Here is a 22,357-nt window from a genome sequence, read left to right as displayed (position 1 = left end):
ATATTTTCCTGAATCTCATCAACAGTCTGAAATCTCTTCCCTTTCAAAGGTGATTTTAATTTTGGAAAATGCCAGAAGTCACAGGGTGCCAAATCTGGGCTGTAGGGGCTGAGTCATCTGGGTGATTTGATGTTTTGCCAGAAAACTCTGCACAAGATGCACGAGCTGGTGCATCGTCGTGATGATGCTGCCCATCACCAGTTGCCTACAGCTACAGCCTCCTGAATCTTCCAAATCGTGTCCACAGAGAATGTCCAAGCTTAACGCAAAATCTGATGCAGATTTGTTGCTCTACTAGCTTAGTCATTTTGAATGCGACGGCTACACAGTACACATGCTCACCCAATGGTGTCTACTGCCCCTGCTGACTAGTACAGTGAAGTCCTCACTGTTCATGCAGGTGCGTTCCCGCCCACTCTCCTTGGCTGCCAGCTTATGTCGATGTGGCACAAACCGTTCATTAACAATGGCTGGACTTTTTCTAGACAGACCTCGTGTGTGTGTGTGTGTGTGTGTGTGTGTGTGTGTACATGAAAACACATGAACATACATCATTTCAACTTCAAAAAAATTTATAAAGTCTAAGAATGTGCAAAATAAAAAGGGAAAATGAATGCATTTTTCAAAAAACCTATTTCAAACACTCTTCAAATCCCTTTTCGAGAATATCTAAAAGACAGGTGATATAAATTAACAGTAAGGTAAATAAATTTGTTTTTCATTCTCTTATGCTTATCCAATCCTAAAAATGTGCTACTTACATTGGGAACATGGTCGGAAGACCTGAAGCTGAAAACAGTGGCTTATTAAACTGTCGGATGTCCCACAGTTTTAATGTATCATCACCTGATAGAGAAATGAGAAAGAAAAAAAAAACAACATGAATTGTGCAAAAAGAATTAGTTTCAAGTCTGGAGTTTGCTAAACTTAGCAAACAAGGGGGGATCCCCCCAAAAACCAGATCTTCTGGAGGGTGGGCCCCTTGTAGTACAAGCTTCCCGTGCTAGGCAAGAATTCTGGAGACGCATCTGTATCAGTGTACCAGCTGGTGGTGTTGTGAGAGGCTGCATTCAGCTTCAGTGAATTTTTTTTGAAGACTGAACGCATTTGCCCATTTCATGATGGGTGGTTTATAAGCGTACCTGCCCACACTAAGCTGAGTGTTCAGCAGTTTTTGACCAAAAACAGCATGACCCCCATGCCCCCCCCCCATTCACCTGATCTCGCCCCCAGACACTTTGTTTTTTGTTTCCCCAGATGAAAAAAGTCCTTAAAGGGAACCATTTTGCCAATGTGGAAGAGGTAAAACAAAAAAACAGTAGAAGCACTTAAAGGCATCAAAATCAATGCGTTCAAAAACTGTTTTGGCAGTGGGGAAAAAAAGTCTCGATAGGTGTATTGCATCAAATGGGGAGTACTCTGAAGGTGACTGAGTTTAAACATGTAAGAATAAATACACAATTTTGTATAAATAAATTGCACTTTGGGTCACCCCCCCCCAATATAACTATCAGAAGGGAGATAAAGTAGAGGAAAGGAGATACCCACAGGCAGGTTTTACATTTTTTAACTGTTTGGGGAGCTTGAAAGCATTAGTTGGGAGAACAGTAGGAGATACATGATAACGAACTGGTCTTCTAGAAATTACTTTCCAGATCGGTGCAGCATCTGCGGGTAGAAGGAGCCTGAGAGAACCGACTCTAAAGAGGGGTTTTAGAGCAAGTGGCAGGTCCCCTGCGGCAGGCTTAAGCACAACCTGACTTTTTGGAAGATACTAATTTAACAACTGTCATGGCTAAAAGTAGCTCAATTCACAACAGACTTTCTCCCTCAAGTGTGTCTGTGAAGCTGTCCATTAAGGTTAATGAGGGTGAGCCATGGGATTCCCACCCCTCCAGTTTAACTGTCTCTGTGGCTATCGTTCTTCACTTTGCTGGGCAGTACAACTGTTCCAAGCTATTTAAAGCATCATGAATATTCTTTTAAGAATCACTTCTTTATATTTCTGTAGGACTACTAATTAATTCCTGGCCATAACAAAAGCCAAAACTCCTATCAGAACGTCTTCCTTCTCCCCAGCGTCCACAGCTGAGACCTGCCTCAACCCCTTGGGTCCACTAAGGAACAGCAACAGGTGCAAGTGAGGTGAGTGGAGAGTTCAGCAGAAACCCCACTCTCCCCAGTGACCCTGCCTCTAAACCCCAGCTTGGGCAGGTGCACTGGTCCACAGCGGGCTGGACAAGGGACGTGCTTGTATGGGAAGAACTTCGTAAGACTTACCTTTTTGCTCTAGTCTTCAAAAAAGGTTACATATCCTCCCTCTCAATTCTCAACCAGCAAGAAAACATTAACCTCCACTAAACAGTTTAGCTAACTTGGCGGGTTTTGGAGCTAGCAGAGCACCTTACAACATCCTGGGGACTCTGCTGAATAGACTTCAGCTGCCGTGTTCTACACACCCAGGAAGGAAAAGGATGGAATACAGTATACACGCTGTGTCGACGGCCCACTCGTTACCCAGGAGCTGCTGCCGGGTGGAAGGGGACGGTATGAATTATCACCCGGATGGCTAACCGAAGTGGAATCTGTCCTATACTCCTAAGGGAGTGATCATCCACCAGGGGGAGGCTGGCCTCTTTGAGGATCCTCTGGGAAGAATTTTCAAACTGTGCTCCCCTCTTATTCCCCTCTCCTCTCCCCTCTCTGCCTTGGAGACTTGGGTATACCACACTAAAGATGCAAGACTGAATGTGAGAATTTCTCAGTAGAGCATTTATCATTTGAAGAACTTTCCCAGGGGATTCAGAGACCTGCCCCCACCCCACCCCTCGGAGTATGTACAGTCTTAATTAAGAATCATCTTAGGACCAAAATACATATTTTGTACATTTCCACCTTTGCCATGTGCACCATAAATAGGAAATACAGGTACACGTGCTATGGTTAGTTTAATTATGTAAACGAGAGTAGTCCTCTTTGGAGGGCAGAGACTCTGAATAGAGTTCTGGAGGGTAAAGGGCCTGGACTGGCTCAGCGGAGGGTAAGTGGAGCCCCGTCTCACCGAGTCCTCCTCCACCCTCTACAACAGGCTGAGAGGCCTCTCAGGGACTGAGCCTGGTCTCTGATGTTCACAGGGCACACCCACCATAATGCTACCTCAGAGTAGCACTCAATATGTAGTAGCTGAGTAAGGGAAACAATGACTACATGCAGTGTTGCTAGATTAATTTGGCCTGCAGAACAAAGGTGGTATTTGAGGCCATCTGTAATATGGCTCCAGTCTCCTTACCTGCTGTTTCCTTTCTCTCCCCACAAACGGGCCTACCCGAAGATCCTGGGTCACCTCCCATACTTCCCCACAATGCTTTGCTCATGAGCTGCCCTCACTATTCTCTTCTTTCTTTCTATCAACACACAGCTTACCCACGTAGGAAAGATTTAGGAAACAACTAGGAACAACCTCTATTCTACCATAAGAGTGTGGTAAGGAACCTTAGAATACAATCATGAAGAACTATGTAACCATTAAAAAATAACATCCAAAAAAAAGCCCCAAACATCCAGGCATAAAACTTTTTTTTTTAACTGAATTGAGTTAGTGTTTGAACCAAAAAAAAAAAAAAAAGAAAGAAAAATCAATGGTCAGCAAATAGAAGACTTTGAAATACCAGACCCAGAATTACAAAATGATATAAAAATATAGACTTCATCTACAAAATTCCATTAGGTAGATGCAACGTCATAACTGGAAGCTTCAAACCCAGATGGAATTTGAAGCTAAAATAAAAACTTAGACACAAGAGTACAGATTTTCTTAATTTTACTAGATACCTTTTAATAAAATAATATTGCCAGGTTGGGCATGCATTTTAATGAAAAAAGATCAGACTGGTAAAGGTACATTAACCAAAGCACAGCTAGCTTTGTGAATTGCTAGGATATTAGAGTAACATTTGTCAGCGTTAAATACGATCCCTTTATATACAGAAACACATCAAGAAGGACGTTTCTAACCTACCTCCGCGAGTGGCAAGGACGTTACCATCATAGGAAAAAGTCACACAGGAAGTGTCTGTGCCGGGGTCGTGAGCCTGCTTGTAGTGGAACTTTGGATGGACCTGTTTGAGGGGTAAAGCAAAGGGTTATCATCTCCTCTGAATTCAGATGCGAACATTTTTGTGGCAAGAGTATTTCACTTTGTCATCCAGAAAGTGATATACATTTATCTACATGTAAAATATTAACTTCACCTGATTACAGTTTTCTTTACTCTGGGGGAAAAGTTTTAAAAGGCTTTTTAAAAACATCCAATTGCTTTAATAAGAGGCAAGAAAGAGATAAGGTGAGTCTTCTAGAAGACAGTTTTCGAACTGCCTTAGTACGCTCTGAGCAGCTCAAGATTTCCATAGCATTCAGTTCTTCCTGTTATCCTAGCAAAGCATGTCACATAATGATCGGAGCCGTCTCCTGTAGTCATCCGAGAGAGTAAGTATAAATAAAAACCACACCCAAACATCACTCATTAAGTCAGAAAGACCCTGCATGCCCAGTGCACAGAGGCTGCACACACCGTTGCAGGTCCCTAACCGCCTGTGATGTGCCTGTAGGGTGGTGGTGGTGGTGGTAACGGAGATGACGCTGACAATGATGGTGACAGCCAGCCCTTTCACAATGCTGGTCATGTCCTCAGCACTATATCCTTTAGTCTCGCCTATTTAATTCTCACCACGGCTCTACACGGCAGGCCCCACCATTACCATTTCCATTTTACTGAGGCACCGAGACGTGAGCACCTTGTCCAGGGCCACACAGCTAGTGAGCAGTAGCGCAGGGAGTGTGATCCAAAGGCCTGCTCTTAAACACCGCATTATACTCCTCTACTAATGGATGTTAACGGTCTTTTTAATTCCAGTGTTGTTGGTGCACAGTTAAGGACTTATAAAAAAGCAACTTTACTATGCTACTCTTGCCGCTCAGTTACAAGTCAGTGACCAGCACAGGCCAGCTCACTAGGGAATCAATTATCCCAGATCCACCAGGCAGGCTGTCCCCACAGTGAACGGACAGGGACATTGCTAGTGATGAAAACATGTAGGTCTCTTCCCTGGAGCCCCAGGTAGAAGCATACAGGTCATCCCTCTCCACTGGTCTCACAGAAACAAAGAACAACTCACAAAACAGCTCACATACTTCAGGCCCCCGACAATATCACCGACATCCCACCACGGGGCTTCCATCTAAAAGTGTCCAGGAATGAAGAGTACACTACCTCACAAAAGCAGGCAGGTTCTTCTTTTAATCCTCAACTGAGGATATGTTTTTATTGATTTTAGAGAGAGAAGAAGGTGCAGGGAAGGAGAGAGAGAAAGTGGGAGAAACATTGACTGGCCAACCAGGGATCAAACCCACAAGCCAGGTACAAGGGGGGATCCCCAGAAAACCTGGAATTTATAAAAAATTGTGTATTTATTCTTACATGTTTAAACTTCAGTCACCTTCAAAGTACTCTCCATTTGATGCAATACGCCTATTGAGATTTTTTCTACTACTCAAAACAATTTTTGAACTCATCAATTTTGATGCCTTTTAGTGCTTCTACCATTTTTGTTTGTTTTACCTCTTCACACTGGCAAAACGTGCCTTGGAGGACTTTCTTAGTCTGGGGGAAAAAATTGCTCAGGGCAAGAACTGGTGAACAGGGAGGTGGGGCACAGGGGTCAGGCTGTTTTTGATCAAAAACTGCTGAACACTCAGTGCAGTGCAGGCAGGCATATTCGTAACCTGCCATGAAATGGGTAAATGTGTTAAAAGAGTCTTCAAAAAAAACTTCACTGAAGCTGAACACAGCCTCTCACAACACCACCAGCTGGTACACTGATACAGCTGGGTTCCTAGAACACTCACCCAGCAGGGGAAGGCTGTACCACAAGGGGCCCACCCTCCAGAAGATAATTCCACTTGTTTTGGGGGGGTCCCTCCTTACATGTGCCCTGACCAGGGATCGAGCCCACAACCTTTTGGTGTAGAGGATGACATTCCAGCCAATGGAGCTACACAGCCAGGGCTGTTTGTTTGTTTGTTTTAAATAATTTGTCTATATTGAGTTAAAACTGTCCTCTTTCTTCTTGTGGGTCGCACTTGTAGAAATTTGTGTCAAAGACAATTATCACGCTTCTGCCTCTCATAGATACAACTATCTCATTGATTCGCCCTTTTTTAAAAAATTAGCCATCAACTGCATGGTAGACCCAAGGTTCACCAGGGACACACAGATATGCCCAGATAAACATGCCTTCTCCCACAGAGTTGACCAACCGTCCCCTGAAAGGATATGGATGAGCATACAAAGTGACAAGTGGTCACTTTGACAAAGTGACAAAGTGACAATGGGGAAGTACAGCGACATCCCTTAGCACTGAAGAGAGGTTCCAAACCCCAACTTGTGAACAGGGGGCAAACAGGGGCAAAAGGAAATCAGAGATCCAGTGGATAAAGTAAGAACTAGCAGACAAGGAATCAAGACACAGGGACAAGAAAGAGTATTCCCATCATCGAGTACGGCATTGTGGTAGGGAGAGTTTTGACCCCCCAGCTCTCTGGCGCCTGGTGTAATGGCCATGAATATGTTACTCGATGTGGTAAAAGGGACTTTGAAGGTATAATCAAGGTTACTAATTAGTTGACCTTAGAACAGGGAGGTTTATCCTGGAGTAACTAGGTCAGAATGAAGTAGTCACACGAGTCCTTAAAAGAAGAGCTTCCTGCTGGCTGAGGACAGAAGAGGAAGCCAAAGAGCGGCGTAGATCAGAAAAACTCAAAGTTGGGAAGTGTTTGACATGCCAGTGTTGACTTAAAGATGTGTCAGGGAACTGAGATCTTGATTCTGCCAACAACCAGTAAGCTTGAAAGAGGACCCTGCCCCCAAAGGAGAGCCACAGCCAGGACCAACGCTGTGATTTCAGCCTGATGGCACCCTCAGAAGAGAATCGAACCACACCATGCCAGACTTCTTATCTACAGAAGCTTCAAAATAATAAACTGGTATTTTTTAAGTCACTAAATATGTGGCCATTTGTTAAAAATGGGAAACTAACACATGCCTATTGAAAGGCCCTAAGATAAAAGAGCTGGTTGCATTCAAAGAACTAAGAGGCCAACCCCAGCTGGAGGGAGAGGAGAGGCAGGGAGATGATGTACAGGGCCCAGACACCAGGGGCCTTGCAGGCTAAATTAAGGGCTTAGATTCTGTCTTGAAGGCAAAAGGGAGCTGCTAAGGAGTTTTCCCAGTGCAGTAACTGCACACATGTGGAGAATAGGTTGCAAACCTTTTGTTCCTTGGAAAAACAAAACTCTGCTACCAACCTCAGTAAGAAAAATTTGCCACCTCATTATACTTCATCAAGTCATAAACTACCAAAATCTAAAAAAAAGCTTTTGGAAGATATTGCAGCAGTAACAGCACCAAAAAGTTCTGTACTTAAATTTGGCCACTCGGTGAAATTAACTTAGTTCTTTTTTTAATTTGTTTTCAATGTTTTGTTTTTAATGCTAATAAGTACAAATCCACATCTAAACAGAAGGAAGACCCGCATTTTGAGAGTGGTAAGGCAATGTGGTATAATAAAGGGAGCACGGGGCCCTGAGCCCTGGCCTGTGTGGCTCAGCGGGCTGGGCGTTGTCCCACAATCTGAAAACTCCCTGATTTCATTCCTGGTCAGGGCACATGCTGGGCTGCCAGCCAGGACCCCCACCCACTGAGGGCGTGCGTGTGAGAGGCAACCAATCAATGTTTCTCACATCAATGCTTCTCTCCTTCTCTTTCTCCCTCCCCTCCCCTCTCTCTAAAAATAAATAAATAAAATCTTTAAAAAAACCAAAAAAGGAGCACTGGGCCAGGACCAGGTCATGTGAAACCCACACTTAATTCAGTCAAAAACTAGCAGTGTGACCAGGGACAAATTACTTAGCCTTTCCAGATAATAATTCAACCTGCTATAAACTAAGTGATTGAGCTAGATGATCTCTAAGGTCACTTACCGCAATATGATTCTTAAGGAAAAACAAACCCTGGCAAATACGTAATATGTTATCACTTGACTAGTGGATCAATATGTATATTTCATTATTAATAGGACAGAACAGATCTTGAATGCCAACATTCAAAAATATAAATGCACATATACATCTAGATGTATACATGCACATATACCAGTACAGTGGGAGAGAGAACCTTAAAAGGCGTAGACGCCAAAGGAATCCTATCAGGGAAACCTCAGCCCAGGAGCTAGCAGGCAGCTCCACCTGACATCCAATTCTAGCCCTGCTGCTCCGAGCGGGGGCCACGGGTCGGGGAGGGGGGTGAGATGGGCTGGGAAGCTGCTGTTCCCTGCGTGTGTCTAGCTTCCCTCGTGCTTTTTACTGGACTGACTGAGGTCCTAGGATTTAAAGAAAAATGCCATGTGGTGATCAAGTAAAGGAAAAGTGATCCGTTTTAAAAGTTAAGAAAAAGTTCTGTTGGATCTAACAGGTGACTGTAAATTCAATACAATGAACTGAATGGGAAAAAGGGATTTTGACCAAAGGTGATTTTGCCTTAATCAGGTAAGAGAGGACTTTACCAGACGTTCCTCTGCTACACTGTGGTGTCACCTCATGTAGGTACTGCTTTAAAGGGCCATTATTTTGGAGGTTGGGCGTTTGGAAAGTTTTACAATTCATTACTTATAATGCAGAAAGAGTGACTATATGCCACAAAATAAGACTGAGCCCGTCTTTCTGACTTCCCATGGTGTCTTCTACCACTACACAGAGTTATGCCTTAGTACACCACCTTTTAAAGTCACGACAAATGGCTGTGTATTAATAATTAATACTGCAAGGGTAGGGAGAGACTGCACTCAAAATAACCTAATCTGTTCCCTCTCTCAAAGGACCTAATGAAATAAAGCGGGCGATGTCCTCAGATGAGACAGACGGCTCACAGATTGTGTCAAGAGTGCTCTGCTATTGTTGACTTCACTTTAAGCAGCAACAAGAGTCTATTCCAATGAAATAACATAGACAACCAGAGGGGATCTCAAACCTGCATAAAACATCAACACTGGAACACTGCATGACGACGAAGACCCGCACACTTCTAACACAAAGTCAGCCTGACTGAAAAACACTTCTGCCACAATGCGGGAACCTCAAACCGCGCCTTCTCCTTTACCTGTTTTTATAATCATCCTGGGCAAAGAACACTGGTCTTCAGGGAAGCTGAGTTATTAACTCCTTTATATTGGTTTCCTATTCTTAGGACTGCCTTATGTTATGATTTGGAGACTATCGAGTCTCAAATACTCACAGTGATGGCAAATGCAAGCACAAAACCTAGAGTTTTAAAGGCCCTCTCTGAGATCACACAGCACAAACTCACAACTGGTAAAAGTGTCCCCATCTCCCTTCTCAGCAGATGGTTACAGAGCCTCTGGCAGTGCAGAACTCACTACATAACAAGTAACGCCAGCCCATTTCTGGTGGCTCCCCCTGGGAACACCTTTCTTTTTTTTCTCTTTTTTCTTCTTTTCCAATTATGCCACTGAGTTATAACTCAGTGTGTCTTTACACACTGGGCTTAAAAGACTCATGGCTTTTGTTTTAATATTTCCTTTCTTAAACTGGGTCCAAGACACCCTCCTCTTGACATCTACTTGTGAGTCCTGGTCCTGCCTTCTGTGGCTACGCTAATTCTAGTTTTTCTTCTCTAATGCAGTCTGCCAAACTCTCTCAGAAAAATATAATGTCTTCCCCAAAGTCTTAACTGTATTTTTAAAAAATATTCTACAATGTCTGTCACTTCCTGAAATTCAAAACCTTTCATTGCCTGAAATCCTAGATTATCCAAACATTCTTTGTTATGGTCAGTAAGTTTACATCCGGTGGCGGTGGGATCCCAATATCCTCCTATTGCTCTAGTGTGTATGTATCAATGAAGAGGAAAACCAGCCCTGAAAGTGATTAAAATGTGGTCTGTAATTAATAGAAACCATAGAATAAACTATTGTAAGTGAAAGAATTTAAATGAATTGCTAGGCTGAAGATAGAGAAAAATCTAATGGAAAGAACCCTGGCTCTAGAGCCAAGCCAAATTAACCTAAAATTTCAACTTGCTGCATTTTAGTTTGACCCTGGTCAAATTACTTAATCTTTCTTTTCTTGAGTTTATTAATCTTTAAATAGCATGCTCTACACACTGCCCCACCCCTACCTTTCTCCCAACTCCCGAAGGGACAGAGCTACATGTGACCGACTGTCTCCCTGCTTGTGTCAAACCACGGATTTATTAAGTCTGCAGTGGGTACCTCCACTCAGAAAGCTGCTGTAATACAACCAGCTACCAAAGCACAAACTCCGGGGGCAAGATGGAGCAAGTGCCAGGTTATCTAGCAAACTAGGTGTAATAACATTTGATTGACTTCTCAAATCCATTCCTAGGACACCCTCAGTTGATATAAATTTTCCTTCTCTCTCATAAATTTTTATTTTCATTTCAAGCTTAGGGATAATCAAGAAATTCTAATCACTTCTATATTTTCAATCACATATTAAGATTACTTACTATACTATGATTAAAAATATGCCAAGGTTTTTTTAAGTATCAAGATTAAAAAATGAAATAAATATAGGTGTAGGCTGGATATAATTCCCTCCTGTTTCTCTAATTTTGGAAACTGAGAGTAAAGATAATGAGGATAATGTATACAAAAGTACAGGAACTCCAACTCCCTATTCCCATGAAGCCTTCATTTTAGTATGAACAATTAAAGCTCTCCCATTGATTCTCAAATGTTTCATAATGATATTCAAATTAATATTGTGTGGAAATATGGTATAACACAAAGAGCACAGACTGCGGAGCCAAACTGACGGGTTCAAATCCAGGCTCCACTGCTTACCATCTATACGATCTTGGGCTAGTTAATCCCCGTTTGCCCCCCTGGGCCATCTATTGAGTGAGAGTAATAGTAGTGCATACTTCATAAGCTGTTGGGAGAACTGAGTGAGTTAATGCAAGTGTGGCACAGTCCTTTGCAATAGAACTTTGCTGTTCCTTTCAGCAAGATGTGGCACCTCTTTCTCTACACCCTAAGTCTAGGACGTGTGACTTACGTTGGCTCAGAGGACACGGAGACATGCATGTGTGCCTCCCAGATCGCCCACTGGGGAAACTATAACTGACCGGCACCCCTACTGCCTCTGTGACTGCGCGGGGCCTTGCCAGGGCTGCTCCCCACGATGACCGAGCACGGGGACAAAGACCCCTAATCGGCCTGACTGAAACTGCCTTGACATTGTGTGTGGTCTAGGACTCTTTGTGCACAACTCTTTTTTTCCTTCTTTTCTTTTAATGTAACAGTTTTATGAAAATACAGTTTACGCCCCATGGAATTTGCCCGTTTAAAGTATAAGGTCAATGTTTTTTAGTATTTTCAGAGAGTTGAGCAAGCATCACCACAATCAATTTTAGAACATTTCTATCACCCCAAAAAGAAACTTCATAGACATTAGCAACCACTCCCCATCTTCCCCTAACCCCTCAGCCCTAAGCAACCATTAATCTAGTTTCTGTCTCCGTATATTTGCCTGCCTTTCATATACAGGAAATCATACAATATGTTATCTTTTGTGACCTGCTTCTTTCACTTGGCATAATGTTTTTGAGGTCCATCCATGTTGTAGTATGTAGCAGCACTTCATTTCTTTTTATTGCCAAATAATATTCCATTGCACGGCGGCACCGCATGTTACTTATCCATCCGTCAGCGGGTAGACATTTAACACTCCTCTCTTTCCTAAGGGTGTGGCCTGCATCTTGCTGTGACTCTCTCCTGCTTCTCGGGACCCTCCCCATTTCCCCTTACAGGCCTTCCCCCTTCCATGTTAATTCTCTCTTGGTGCCTGCTTCTCAGAGGACCCAGGCCAGTACCACCCAAGGGTCAGAAGAGAACCTGGGACCACCTGGTAGGTAAAGAGGACACTGTCCTGAGAGGAACGTGGAGCGCAGATACACTCTAGCACTTGATAGTGGTCCAACTGCTACAGATTTCACTGGAGGCGACCAGGGGAAACCTGGTGCAGAGGAATGTCCTTGTCGGTACAATGTTTTAGGCATTTAAAAGATATGGGAGGAACAATGACAAAGAAAATAAGGTTGGCTGGTTACTGCTAAGTCGTATGGATACCTGCAGAGGGATAAAGAGAATCTGAGGGCCATTAACAGTTACAGACTAAGTGGGAGGACCAGAGGGCCACTTCAGTTGCTTCCAAGGAGGCCCTCATCTGCTGCAGTGGAAGGGCAGACACAGCTGAGCAACAAACAAAACAGATCTAGTGGTTAGATTTATAGAGCTCCAAAGACACTGAAATGCTCAGCCAAGGCAGGTCTGTTATTCTAAGGTCAGGGCCGTGGCTGGGAAAACTGAGATCCTGAAACATAAGGAGAGGATGCTTGGATGGATGCCCATACATGCTGGATCTGCAGACCCCCTGGAACACTCACAGCTTCCAGAGCTGGCCCACCCCTGCCTAGTCAGAGCTAGAACTTGTGCTGGATGCTACAAGTGTCCCACCCCCACAAGGCAGCAGATACCTTCTTTCAGGACGTGCCCCTACCTCCTGGCTGCTAGGCCAATAACTAGGGTGGAAAACAAGCATCACTCAGGTGGGGAAGTGGCTGGGCCTGATAAGGGAGGAAAGAGATTGCATACCAAAAGTGATGCAAGAATTAGCTAGCAGCTACTAGCAGGAGCATGAAGTACCTTGAGCTTTAGATTTTGAAGATGCTTAATCAAGGGGGCTTCAATACAAGACTAGATAAGCAGGAGTCATTAATTTGGGACACATTTTTGAACAAGGACACCAGGGGATGGGGAAAACTTGCTGCTAGGGTGCTATTAGAGGCCTGGAAAAGTGATAGCCAGTATTGAATTAAAAAAAAAAAAAAAAAAAAAACACCCCATGGCCCTGGCAGACGACAGAGAGAAGAGTAAGAAGACTGGGGATGTGCGCATGCTGGAATAGATATACTGTGTCAAGCCAGAAAACACAGAACATTATTTTTCATGGGAGGGCCTCGAGAAAATACCATTCACCAAGGCCACCAGGAATGCACAGGGGAGAGGGAGCCAGCGTCACCAAGAAGTTCAGTGGCAGCTCTCCTCTGCGGTCCCAGACTAGTGTCACTGCCAGGCCATTCATGTCCATGGGGAAGATGAGGCCCAAAGTAATAAAATCCAGGTTGCAGTGTTCAGTTGCCAGAAGCCAAAAGGCTACAACTAATAATGACTGACAAGGTCCGAGGGCCCCTTTGGATAGCAAGGGGGCTCGATGTGTAGGGAGCTGTGGTGATGCTTTCCCATGGGCAGGAGAGGTGGGAGGACAACAAAGGTATTGCTTAATATCTACAATAAAGAGAGAGAGAAATGGAGGGCCAGAGGCTAAGGTTGATCATCCCGATAAAGAGACTGATCCTTTGCTCTGTTTCCCTATTTGAGCCTCATTTCAGATCAACAGCCTAATGACTATAGAGGTAGCCAGACTCTTAAGAGAATCTGTACTCAGTGGGACAATACTTCCAGTCCTTCCACAAAGGGATTGTTGCTACAGACTTAAGTAGTCAAAACTGTTGTGCTGTGCTGAATGGGGTGGCACAGCCAGAGCACATTAATAAGGCTTTGCATGACTTTGATCAAGGACTTCCCATTGGTCTGGCCAAAGCTTTCTTAGAACTGTGTGGCAGCCCTGGAATCTTCCTAGCCAACCCTTCTTCCTTCCTTCCTTCCTTCTTTCCTTCAGAGGGGTCCGACCTGAATCACCATCTGATACTCCTAGCCTCCGATCGTCCCCCACCCACTTTTCCCTTATAGGAGTTTTGACAATAAATCTCTTACGAACCTAGTGCTGCCTTAGCATCTGCTCTTAGCATCCCTAACAACAGAGGACATTAGCAAACAGGACATAGCAGAGAACTGTAAAGGCATGTGCATTGGGACTTGCTCTCTTGCTGCTTTTAGAACCCAGCCACCTTGTGTAAAAGCAGGAGCTAGCTTCCTAGACAACCAGAGTCATGTGCCCAGTCATCCCTGTAGTACCAGCTGACACCCAGCCAATAGCAGACATGTGGGTGAGGCCCCCCAGACCATCTAGCCCCCGCCGTTAGTTAACCACAGATGCAACTGAGAACCCAGGAGAAATTAGCCAAGCCAGTTCAGGCCAGAAGTACTGCCCAACTGACCTAAAGAATCGTGAAAAATAATAAATGTTTGTTGTTTTAAGATACTAAGTTTTAGGGTAGTTTCTTATGCAGCAAAAGTTAACTAATGCAACGTATAAAGAATGTGAATAGTGCCTGACAGAGAGTAAACATTATGTGAGTGTTTGTCCCTATTATAAGTCAGATGATACTACAGGAGCCTTAATAACTTTTTAAGAAGGTTGATTCTCTCTCCCCTACCTTAGCATTCTACCAAATAAAAGCTAACATCAACTAGTCCTACAACCCTGTAATTAACATGTATTCAACGTTATCATGTCTTGTTCTTTATATAATCACTACACTCCTCTCTTGCCTTTTGCATCTGCCCAGGAGAGCAAAAATTCTCTCTAGCCATGTCTTTTAATCCTTGCTGTGGTTGCTTGGCATACACATTATCTCTAGGTAGTTGTAGTCTGCTTCCAACCAACTGCAGCCATTTCTTCCATATATTCTTTGACACCAAATAAGACAAGGGTTCCAGCAGAAGATATGGGAATGAGAGAAGAAAATGCTTGAAAACATGGAAGGGAGAATTGAGTTTAAGTTGCTTTTCTCTATGGTACTACGATGAAAGCTCTTTCCCCACATTTCTGATCTTTCTTTCCCAGGCATGTCATCTGAACTCCAAGAATCCCAATGTGTTTGAGAGTACAGTATAGTATGTTACGCATCAATATCATGGCCCTACGAGAGGAATGTACTTAATAAACACAGCAAATGGAACTCTGAACTTTAGAACATGTTTCAAGGAAACAATATATTTCATAGTAAGTTAACAGTTATCCAAGTTTCTAACCTTTTAAAAAAAGATAATTATTGTTCCAGCCAAGATGTTTTTCCCCTCCCTCCTTCCTTCCTTCTCTCTCCCCTCTCTGTCCTTCTCTCACTTCCTTTTTTTTTTAAAGAAATCATATCTGACAGAGGTTTCTGAAAACATTCATCTTCCCCCATAAAAGTGTGGCACTGAATTTTTAGAATTCACGTTTTCAATGCCAACCACATTTACTGAGGATCCATTATACATACAACACTGAGGTATATAAAGGGAGAGACAATATGGAATTTTCTTCAAATGACATACAAGTTGGGAAAGGGGGAGAAACATGTTAAAACCCTTTATTCTTTCATAAAACATTTACTGCATCAACTTAAAGCCAGGTTTAGAGGGCATCGGATGACCAAGAATTGGCCTCTGATTGGCCATATGGGAAGCTTCCAGGGCAGAGAAAGAGAGGGATAGACACAGAGTGAGACAGAGACAGATGGAACATTTATTTATGATGAGAGCTAAACTCTCTAGCAGGGTTCTCCAGCCTTAGCCCAGGTTCATTTTGTAAGTCTGTGATTTCAAACAACAGCTATGACTTAGCATTTATTTTCCAACTGTGTTTGGCCAACAGATAGCCCAGCCTTCATTCATAACTAGACAATGTTGCAATGACATGCCTGCTTGGTCGTCTCAAACCTGGCGACTGCAGTGTGTGACTACCTAGGGCTCTCTCTCTGATGACCAGCTGGGCGCTGCAGCTGCAGTGGAAGCTCAGCCACGGAGATGTGTGAGTCACAGGCTGAGTATGACGCCACTGCTCTGGAATCTTCTGGCTCCCCATGTGCTTGCCACTTGAAATTCAAGGTGTTTACTTTAGTCTATAAAACAGACCCCTTATGGCTAAGGCACAAGTTACCTTCACATGAATCTTTCTTCTTATAAACCCTAGCTGAGATTGGTTGGTATACCAGTTAGGCACTGTAGAGTTTGCTCCAGAAATTTAGGTGTAAAAAATGTTACAGCCCTACAGAAGACCCACAGCTTTGGACTTTCAAGAAGGCATGAAATAGAACTTCGGACTTTGATACTCCTTTATAATCTTTAAACATCAGAGAGAATCACGTAAAGATGGGTATATTATCTGATTAGACCATTTAAATATCTGGTATGTTTAAGTGCTCTGATTTTAAAGAACATATAATTTTTTTCTGGGGATAAAATGAGGTTACACAGCATCTCCTATGATATTCTGTGGGTTTCCAAGTGAGGATATCACCTAAATCACCAAGAGGGATGATCTAAGAGGAAAATCCTTCCAGAGAGACAGCCCAAAGCAGGCTTTCCCAGAGGATGTTTTGTGTAACATCATCCTGTCCAGGGGTGGGGTGGCAGGCGGGGGGGTCTTTCCATAGCCAAGTGAGTCTGGGAAACCAGAGTTCATTTGCATACCATGGCCTTGTCTTAAAGATTCACAAAGCACATCAGTATATTACAAGGACGAGTCTCTTAAATAGTAGTCCCAGGATAAATCAAACTCTAACATTTCCAAGGCTTACTTGACTCTGGAACTTTTTTTGTTTGTTTTAGATAGTACTTACTCACACAGACGGAACTAATGCTTTCTGGACTTCAGTTGGGGAACCACAAAACCAGAGTAAGGGTCAGTAAACCTCTTCTGGAAAGGGCAGGCAGGAAATGTTTAGGCCGTTCACTTACGCTGTTGTTGCAGGAAAGCAGCCATAGGCAATACATAAACAAACGGTGGACCTGTACTCCAACAAAACTTATCCACAAAGAGAGGTGGCAGCCTGGACTGGCCCACGGTTTGCTGACCTCTGATCTAGAGAGAACAGAGATCTCAGGAAAAAACACTCTGCCTGTAAAGTCACTGTTACACAACCAACGGTTTCGATAATAATTTTAACTATGTCACCAGCAGCAGTGGCAACAAGGATGGTAACGACAAAGGCACACTTACTGAACGTGGTGCTACTTAGTGCCGTAAAACATTCCTCTTCTAATCCCATTCTTACAGCAAGCTCCCTGAGGTGTGCAGCTATTCCTCATTGGAGAAACAAAAAAATTGAGGCTTAGCGAGGTGACTTACCCAAAGACATGTGACTAGTAAATTGTCAGAGCAAATATCCAAACCTTGATTCTAACTTCAGAAACCGCTCCTCACTAAAACACCTCTAGTGTTTATATGTATTTTATATGTGTGTATTATGTATGTATTTATATGTATTTTACATGTGTATAACACACACACATGTGCACACACACACTACCATGCTTTACCAGACTTCTTTGGATTTGTGAAGATTATTACAGTAATGGCCCTAAGTAACTGTAAATGCAAAGAGAGAGATGAATAACATGAAATAACTTTTTTCTCCTTCAACCTACATAACACATTTTTTAACATTATTAAGAATTTCTGAAAAAAGAATTCTGTTACAAATCCCACCTAAGACAGACGCAAGCAGTCTTCTACCCATACACGGGTGGGAAAAACCACAAGCCTGTCACCTGTCACACCCTGCTAGTCCCAGTCAATGGGCCCTGGGGCATGACAACAGCTAATACTTATTGAGTACATACTATGGCCTACACATGCTGTCCTAAGTACAAGGCACATATTAACCCCTTGAATCTTCCGATGCCCTTATGAAATAAGCATTATTATTATCCTCACTTTCCACATAGGGCATGGAGGTGCAGAAGGCTAATTGCCCCCAGTCATGTGGCTAGTGAGTGGCAGAGCCAGAATTTGGAACCAGGCAACCTGGCCCTAGGGCCTGCACTCTTTTTTTTTTTTGGGGGGGGGGGGGGGTCAGTTACAGTTGACATTCAGTATTCTTTTATATTACTTTCAGGTATACAGCATAGTGGTTAGACATTTGTATAATTTACAAAGTTATCCCCCTGATAAGCCTAGTACCCACCTGGCACCATTATAGTTGTACAATATTACTGCCTATATTCCCTATGCTGTGCTTTACATTCCTGTGACTACTTTGTAACTACCAATTTGTACTCCTTTTTTTTTTAATGTATTTATTGATTATGCTATTACAGTTGTCCCATTTCCCCCCCCCACTCCACTCCATCCTGCCCACCCCCTCCCTCCCACATTCCCCCTAGAGTTCATGTCCATGGGTCATACTTATAAGTTCTTTGGCTTCTACATTTCCTACACTATTCTTACCCTCCCCCTGTCTATTTTCCACCTATCATCTATGCTACTTATTCTCTGTTCCTTCCCCCACCTCCCCCTCCCACTCCCCTGTTGATAACCCTCCATGTGAGCTCCATTTCTGTGGTTCCGTTCCTGTTCTAGTTGTTTGCTTAGTTTGCTTTTGTTTTTGTTTTAGGTGTGGGTGGGCCTGCACTCTTAACCACCAGTATACACGTACATACTCACAGTTCTTCTGATTTCAGGCTCCCTCTGCTCTGACCCTTGTTTGCACCTAGGCTAGGCTTGCACTCTGCGGCACCCTTGCTCCTTCCTGCCTAGGCCAGTCCCTTCCCTGACCACCAGTGGGATTTGGAGGTGAAAGGTGCAGAAGCACGGCAAGAGTGAAGTGTGGGGTGGTGGGTGGGCCCTACGCTACCGTCTAGAAACAGATTAAAACCGTCATCCACAACTAAACCCAATTCCAGGCCACTAGCTGCTCTTAGCCCATAAGCACAGGTTGATCAGCCTTTACTGATCACACCGAGAGTCCCTGAAGTAATTTAAAGCTTGGTAAGTAACACAACTTACAACTGGCCACGAGGAAATCCCACTAACTGCATGGATCTCCTTAGCCGCTCTTTGTATGGTATTACCTTTCTCCCTCTGGCTTTGCTGTTAAGTTCGGGGTAACAGGGGTTAAGGTCTCAGCCTGGCCATGCCACATAAGAAACCCAAATGTGAACACAAGTGCAGCTTTCACTTCAGCTCTTTAATTGAAGAGGAACTTGAAAGCCACCGTGCCAACACCGGAAGCACAGCGCCACGGAATGACCTGCCGAGACAGGAGGGAAAGCCCAGCGGTGCCCCCTTTGAAGTCCAGCTGCCTGAGATTCACTGGCAGCCGACCTTCAAAGAGAGCCGATGCTTCCTTCCCTCAGCCTGGCCGCCAAGCTTCCCGGGCAGCTGGGCAGATTTAGCCACTCTCTGCCCAGCTGTCTGTGAACTCTGGCAGCCAGTTCAAGTGAGGGATAGAGAGGTGGTGGAGAAGGGAGGGGGAGGAAGGGCAATGGGGGGGAGGCGGGTGGCGAGCCCAGTGGCGCCAGGGCAAAGAGGATGCTGGGTTTCCTTGGAGCCAACCTTATCAATGTCAGTCAAAGACCAAGCTTCCAAGGGGATCATAATCCAACTCCACTACAAAGCAACTTCTGAGAGACCAGAGGGATCTCCAATACATAACCTTCAAAAGCTGACTGAATCTCAAATGTACTCTTGTAAAGATGGCCCAGTTGCTTCAGAAAACAGTCTAATCTCTGCACAGGGATGTAGAGGACAAAGCTAAGGTCAAGAATCAAAAGTGCACAGTCCTTTACTAGTTTTGATTTTCCAGCAGTGCAAGTTGATGCTTCTTGGGGACTTTGGGGGTTGTTTGACAAGGCTATTGTGGCAACCCCTCTGTTCCCCTGGCAGCCAGGGATGAAACCACTAATCTGTTTCTGCGCCTGAGCAGCAGATGCCTGGAGAAGACTGGCTCCCTGAACATAGATATGGCCCATGTGTTGTTGGGTTTATCCTCTGGAGCCTATGCGTGGAGCAGAGACAGTGAGTGTTGTCAGCTGCAGGTGCAGGAGGGATGCAGGCCAGTTCTGTTAGTGACAATGACCTTTCAGAGGAAGTCTTGCTTAGAACAAGATCTTCGATTTGGTAAAGTGGGAGACTCTGAACACTCCAAAAAGAGGAGGAAATGGAAACGAAGAGTTGAAGGGTCACAAACAGAACAGAAAATCATCAGACCTGCAGTTCAGATGGAGCTGTCCAGTCGCTGCATGGAGATGAAGGAGAGAGAGACTAGAGGGCAGGGGGGAAATAATCATAAATTTCATGAAATCTTTTCTCTGATTCTGTACGATTTGGTTAGGAAGGCGACATATAGATGAGCTTATACAATGCACCGTGATAAGATGAAGACAATCATATAAAGTCACTAGCCACAAATACATCCTCTTCCCTGCTCTTTACATCTCTTTAAAACTATATGACACAAACAAAAAAAATAAAAATAAAAATAAAAAAGCTATATGACACAGCAGCCAGCATGGAGTACATTGATATCAAAGACAAACATGCCAAAACTTATCTAATTTTAAAAGTATAATGTTGAGCCTACAGATGTACCACCAATGAATATTTGCTAAAATTAGTCCAACTGTTCACTCATTCTACAAATATTTATGGAGTCCTTGCTATGTGCAAGGCACTGTGCTAGGTGTTATAAATGAATCACAGGTCAGGAAAATGGCTCCTTACTCTCAAGGATACATGTCTGGAAAGGATGGCAAACCTAAAAACAAACATTTACAATGCATAGTGAAATAAATAATGGCAGTACCCACAAACTGCATAGAAAGCCCACAAAATAATGGTCAACCCCACCACGGCAGCCTAATGGTGATATGCTGGGAGTGGAGGAGAGAGAAATCAGGTAAAGCCTGGTGACGACTCTGGACTGTGGTCTTTGAAGGTTAAGTGGGAGATCACTGGGTATATAAAGAAAAGTAGCTCCAACAGAGCCTCAGAATAGAAAAGACTTAGAAATGTGAAAAGCACATTGCTTTTGAACTACAGGTGGTACTAAGAACAGACCAGTAGCAGAGAAGACAGAGGAGCCGGGGGTCAGATTATTAGTGGCCTCATACGCCCTTCTATGGAGCTTGAATTTGTGACCTATGGGCAATGCTGAGCCTCTGCAGGGTTTTGAGGAGAAAGGCGTAATCTGACTATGTCTGTATGTTAAAAGATCCCCCTGCAGCCGTGGGAAAGAGGACTTGGAAGAGGGAAGACCGAGGACAGGGAAATGACTTAAGAAACACCTGCAGTGGTCCAGGGGAACTAGTGAGGGCTAGAAGCTGAGTAATGAAGAGGATGTCTGAAGACATTTCAGTTGCACCAGCGACTTGGGTATGGGCAGTTTCAACGAGTCTGTACAGTGGACACAGCCAATATAGTCTACGCTAGGTAGAAACCTGACAATAAAAGAAGGAAGAGTTGAAGGTGGCTTTTGTTAAATCAAATAAATAAAAAGCAGAAACTTGAGCATATTTTCTAGGAGCCAATAGGGATGAAAAGGATAAAAACACAGGAAAGGGAGCAACTGATAGAATTAGGTCTCAGAGGAAGCAGGAAGGACACGATCAAGCGCACAGGTGGCCGGATTAGTGAGGAGCTAGAAGAGAAAGACCTCCTCCTCGGAGACTGCAAGGAAGAAGGCCGAGAGACCAGGGAGACGCACATAGTACAGACGAGGGGGCAGGGTCCAACAGAAGTCCAGCCTACTGCCCTTTCATTTTTCCGTGGAAAGGAGGGGGGCTATAGAGTAGGGATAGGGGACTATAAGGTGAACAGAGAAGAGCTGGATGAGTTTGAAAATACCTGATGAGATGAAATAGCACAGATAACTGGACAGGAAAACGGAAGCAATTATCAAAAGCGAGAAGGCCAAGAAGAAGATGTATATCATATATCTGAATGGCACCAACCTGCAAAATTGTGGGTTTTATCAAGCTGGACTTACAGCTAGAGCAAGGAAGCAAAGGAACCACACTACTGGGGTTGCCGGGCAGAGAACAAACATACAGTTTAAAATCTTGGGAAATACGTATTGCAGAAGTCGAATGATTTTTTTTTTTTTTGCCTTTTCTCCAAGGACTATGCCCCAGAGTTAAGTAGTTTAAATTTGTGTTTTTGCCCCAAAAGTCAAAGTTGAGGTCAGTGAAATGTAACTTTAACTTGACAGCTCAATGACAAATAAAACATTTCTCCTTTTTAAAATGTATGCTTTATTAGAGAAAATGGTTTCACAACTAAAAATAATAGTAATAATATTTTACTTATTCTGAACATAGCAGAAAGCAATTTCAAAAGAGCAGGTGTCCCAATTCCGCTCATGTAAGAAATCAACTTAAAGGGGTACTTAGGAACAACTAAAGACACAAGGACAAAATCAAGGGGGGTGGAATCAGGGGAGGGAGGTGAGGAATGGCTGGGGTGGGGGGGAGTGGTAGGGGGGAAATGCAGACAACTGTACTTGAACAATAAAATAATTTTAAAAAATAAAATA

At 43.7% G+C, this 22,357-nt stretch overlaps 1 protein-coding gene and 1 non-coding gene across 2 annotated transcripts in view; both read right to left on the bottom strand.

Moving 5' to 3' along the window:
- WDR70 (WD repeat domain 70) overlaps nt 1-22,357 on the bottom strand; it is a 224,809-nt gene that overhangs the window by 40,519 nt on the left and 161,933 nt on the right. Inside the window, exons 11-12 of the mRNA XM_024578576.4 lie at nt 4,019-4,118; nt 762-846 (exon numbers count right to left, since the gene is read on the bottom strand). Coding sequence (XP_024434344.2) covers nt 762-846; nt 4,019-4,118 — 185 coding nt within the window. The remainder of the gene's footprint in view (nt 1-761; nt 847-4,018; nt 4,119-22,357) is intronic.
- LOC112321191 (small Cajal body-specific RNA 1) lies at nt 9,571-9,674 on the bottom strand. The gene has a single exon (XR_002976486.1). It is a non-coding gene; the product is annotated as a small Cajal body-specific RNA 1 (non-coding RNA).

This window comes from Desmodus rotundus, chromosome 1 (assembly GCF_022682495.2).
Source record: "Desmodus rotundus isolate HL8 chromosome 1, HLdesRot8A.1, whole genome shotgun sequence".
Classification (NCBI taxonomy): domain Eukaryota; kingdom Metazoa; phylum Chordata; class Mammalia; order Chiroptera; family Phyllostomidae; genus Desmodus; species Desmodus rotundus.
The sequence above is the reverse complement of the archived record's forward strand: the minus strand, read 5'-3'. Positions and strand labels throughout refer to the sequence as shown.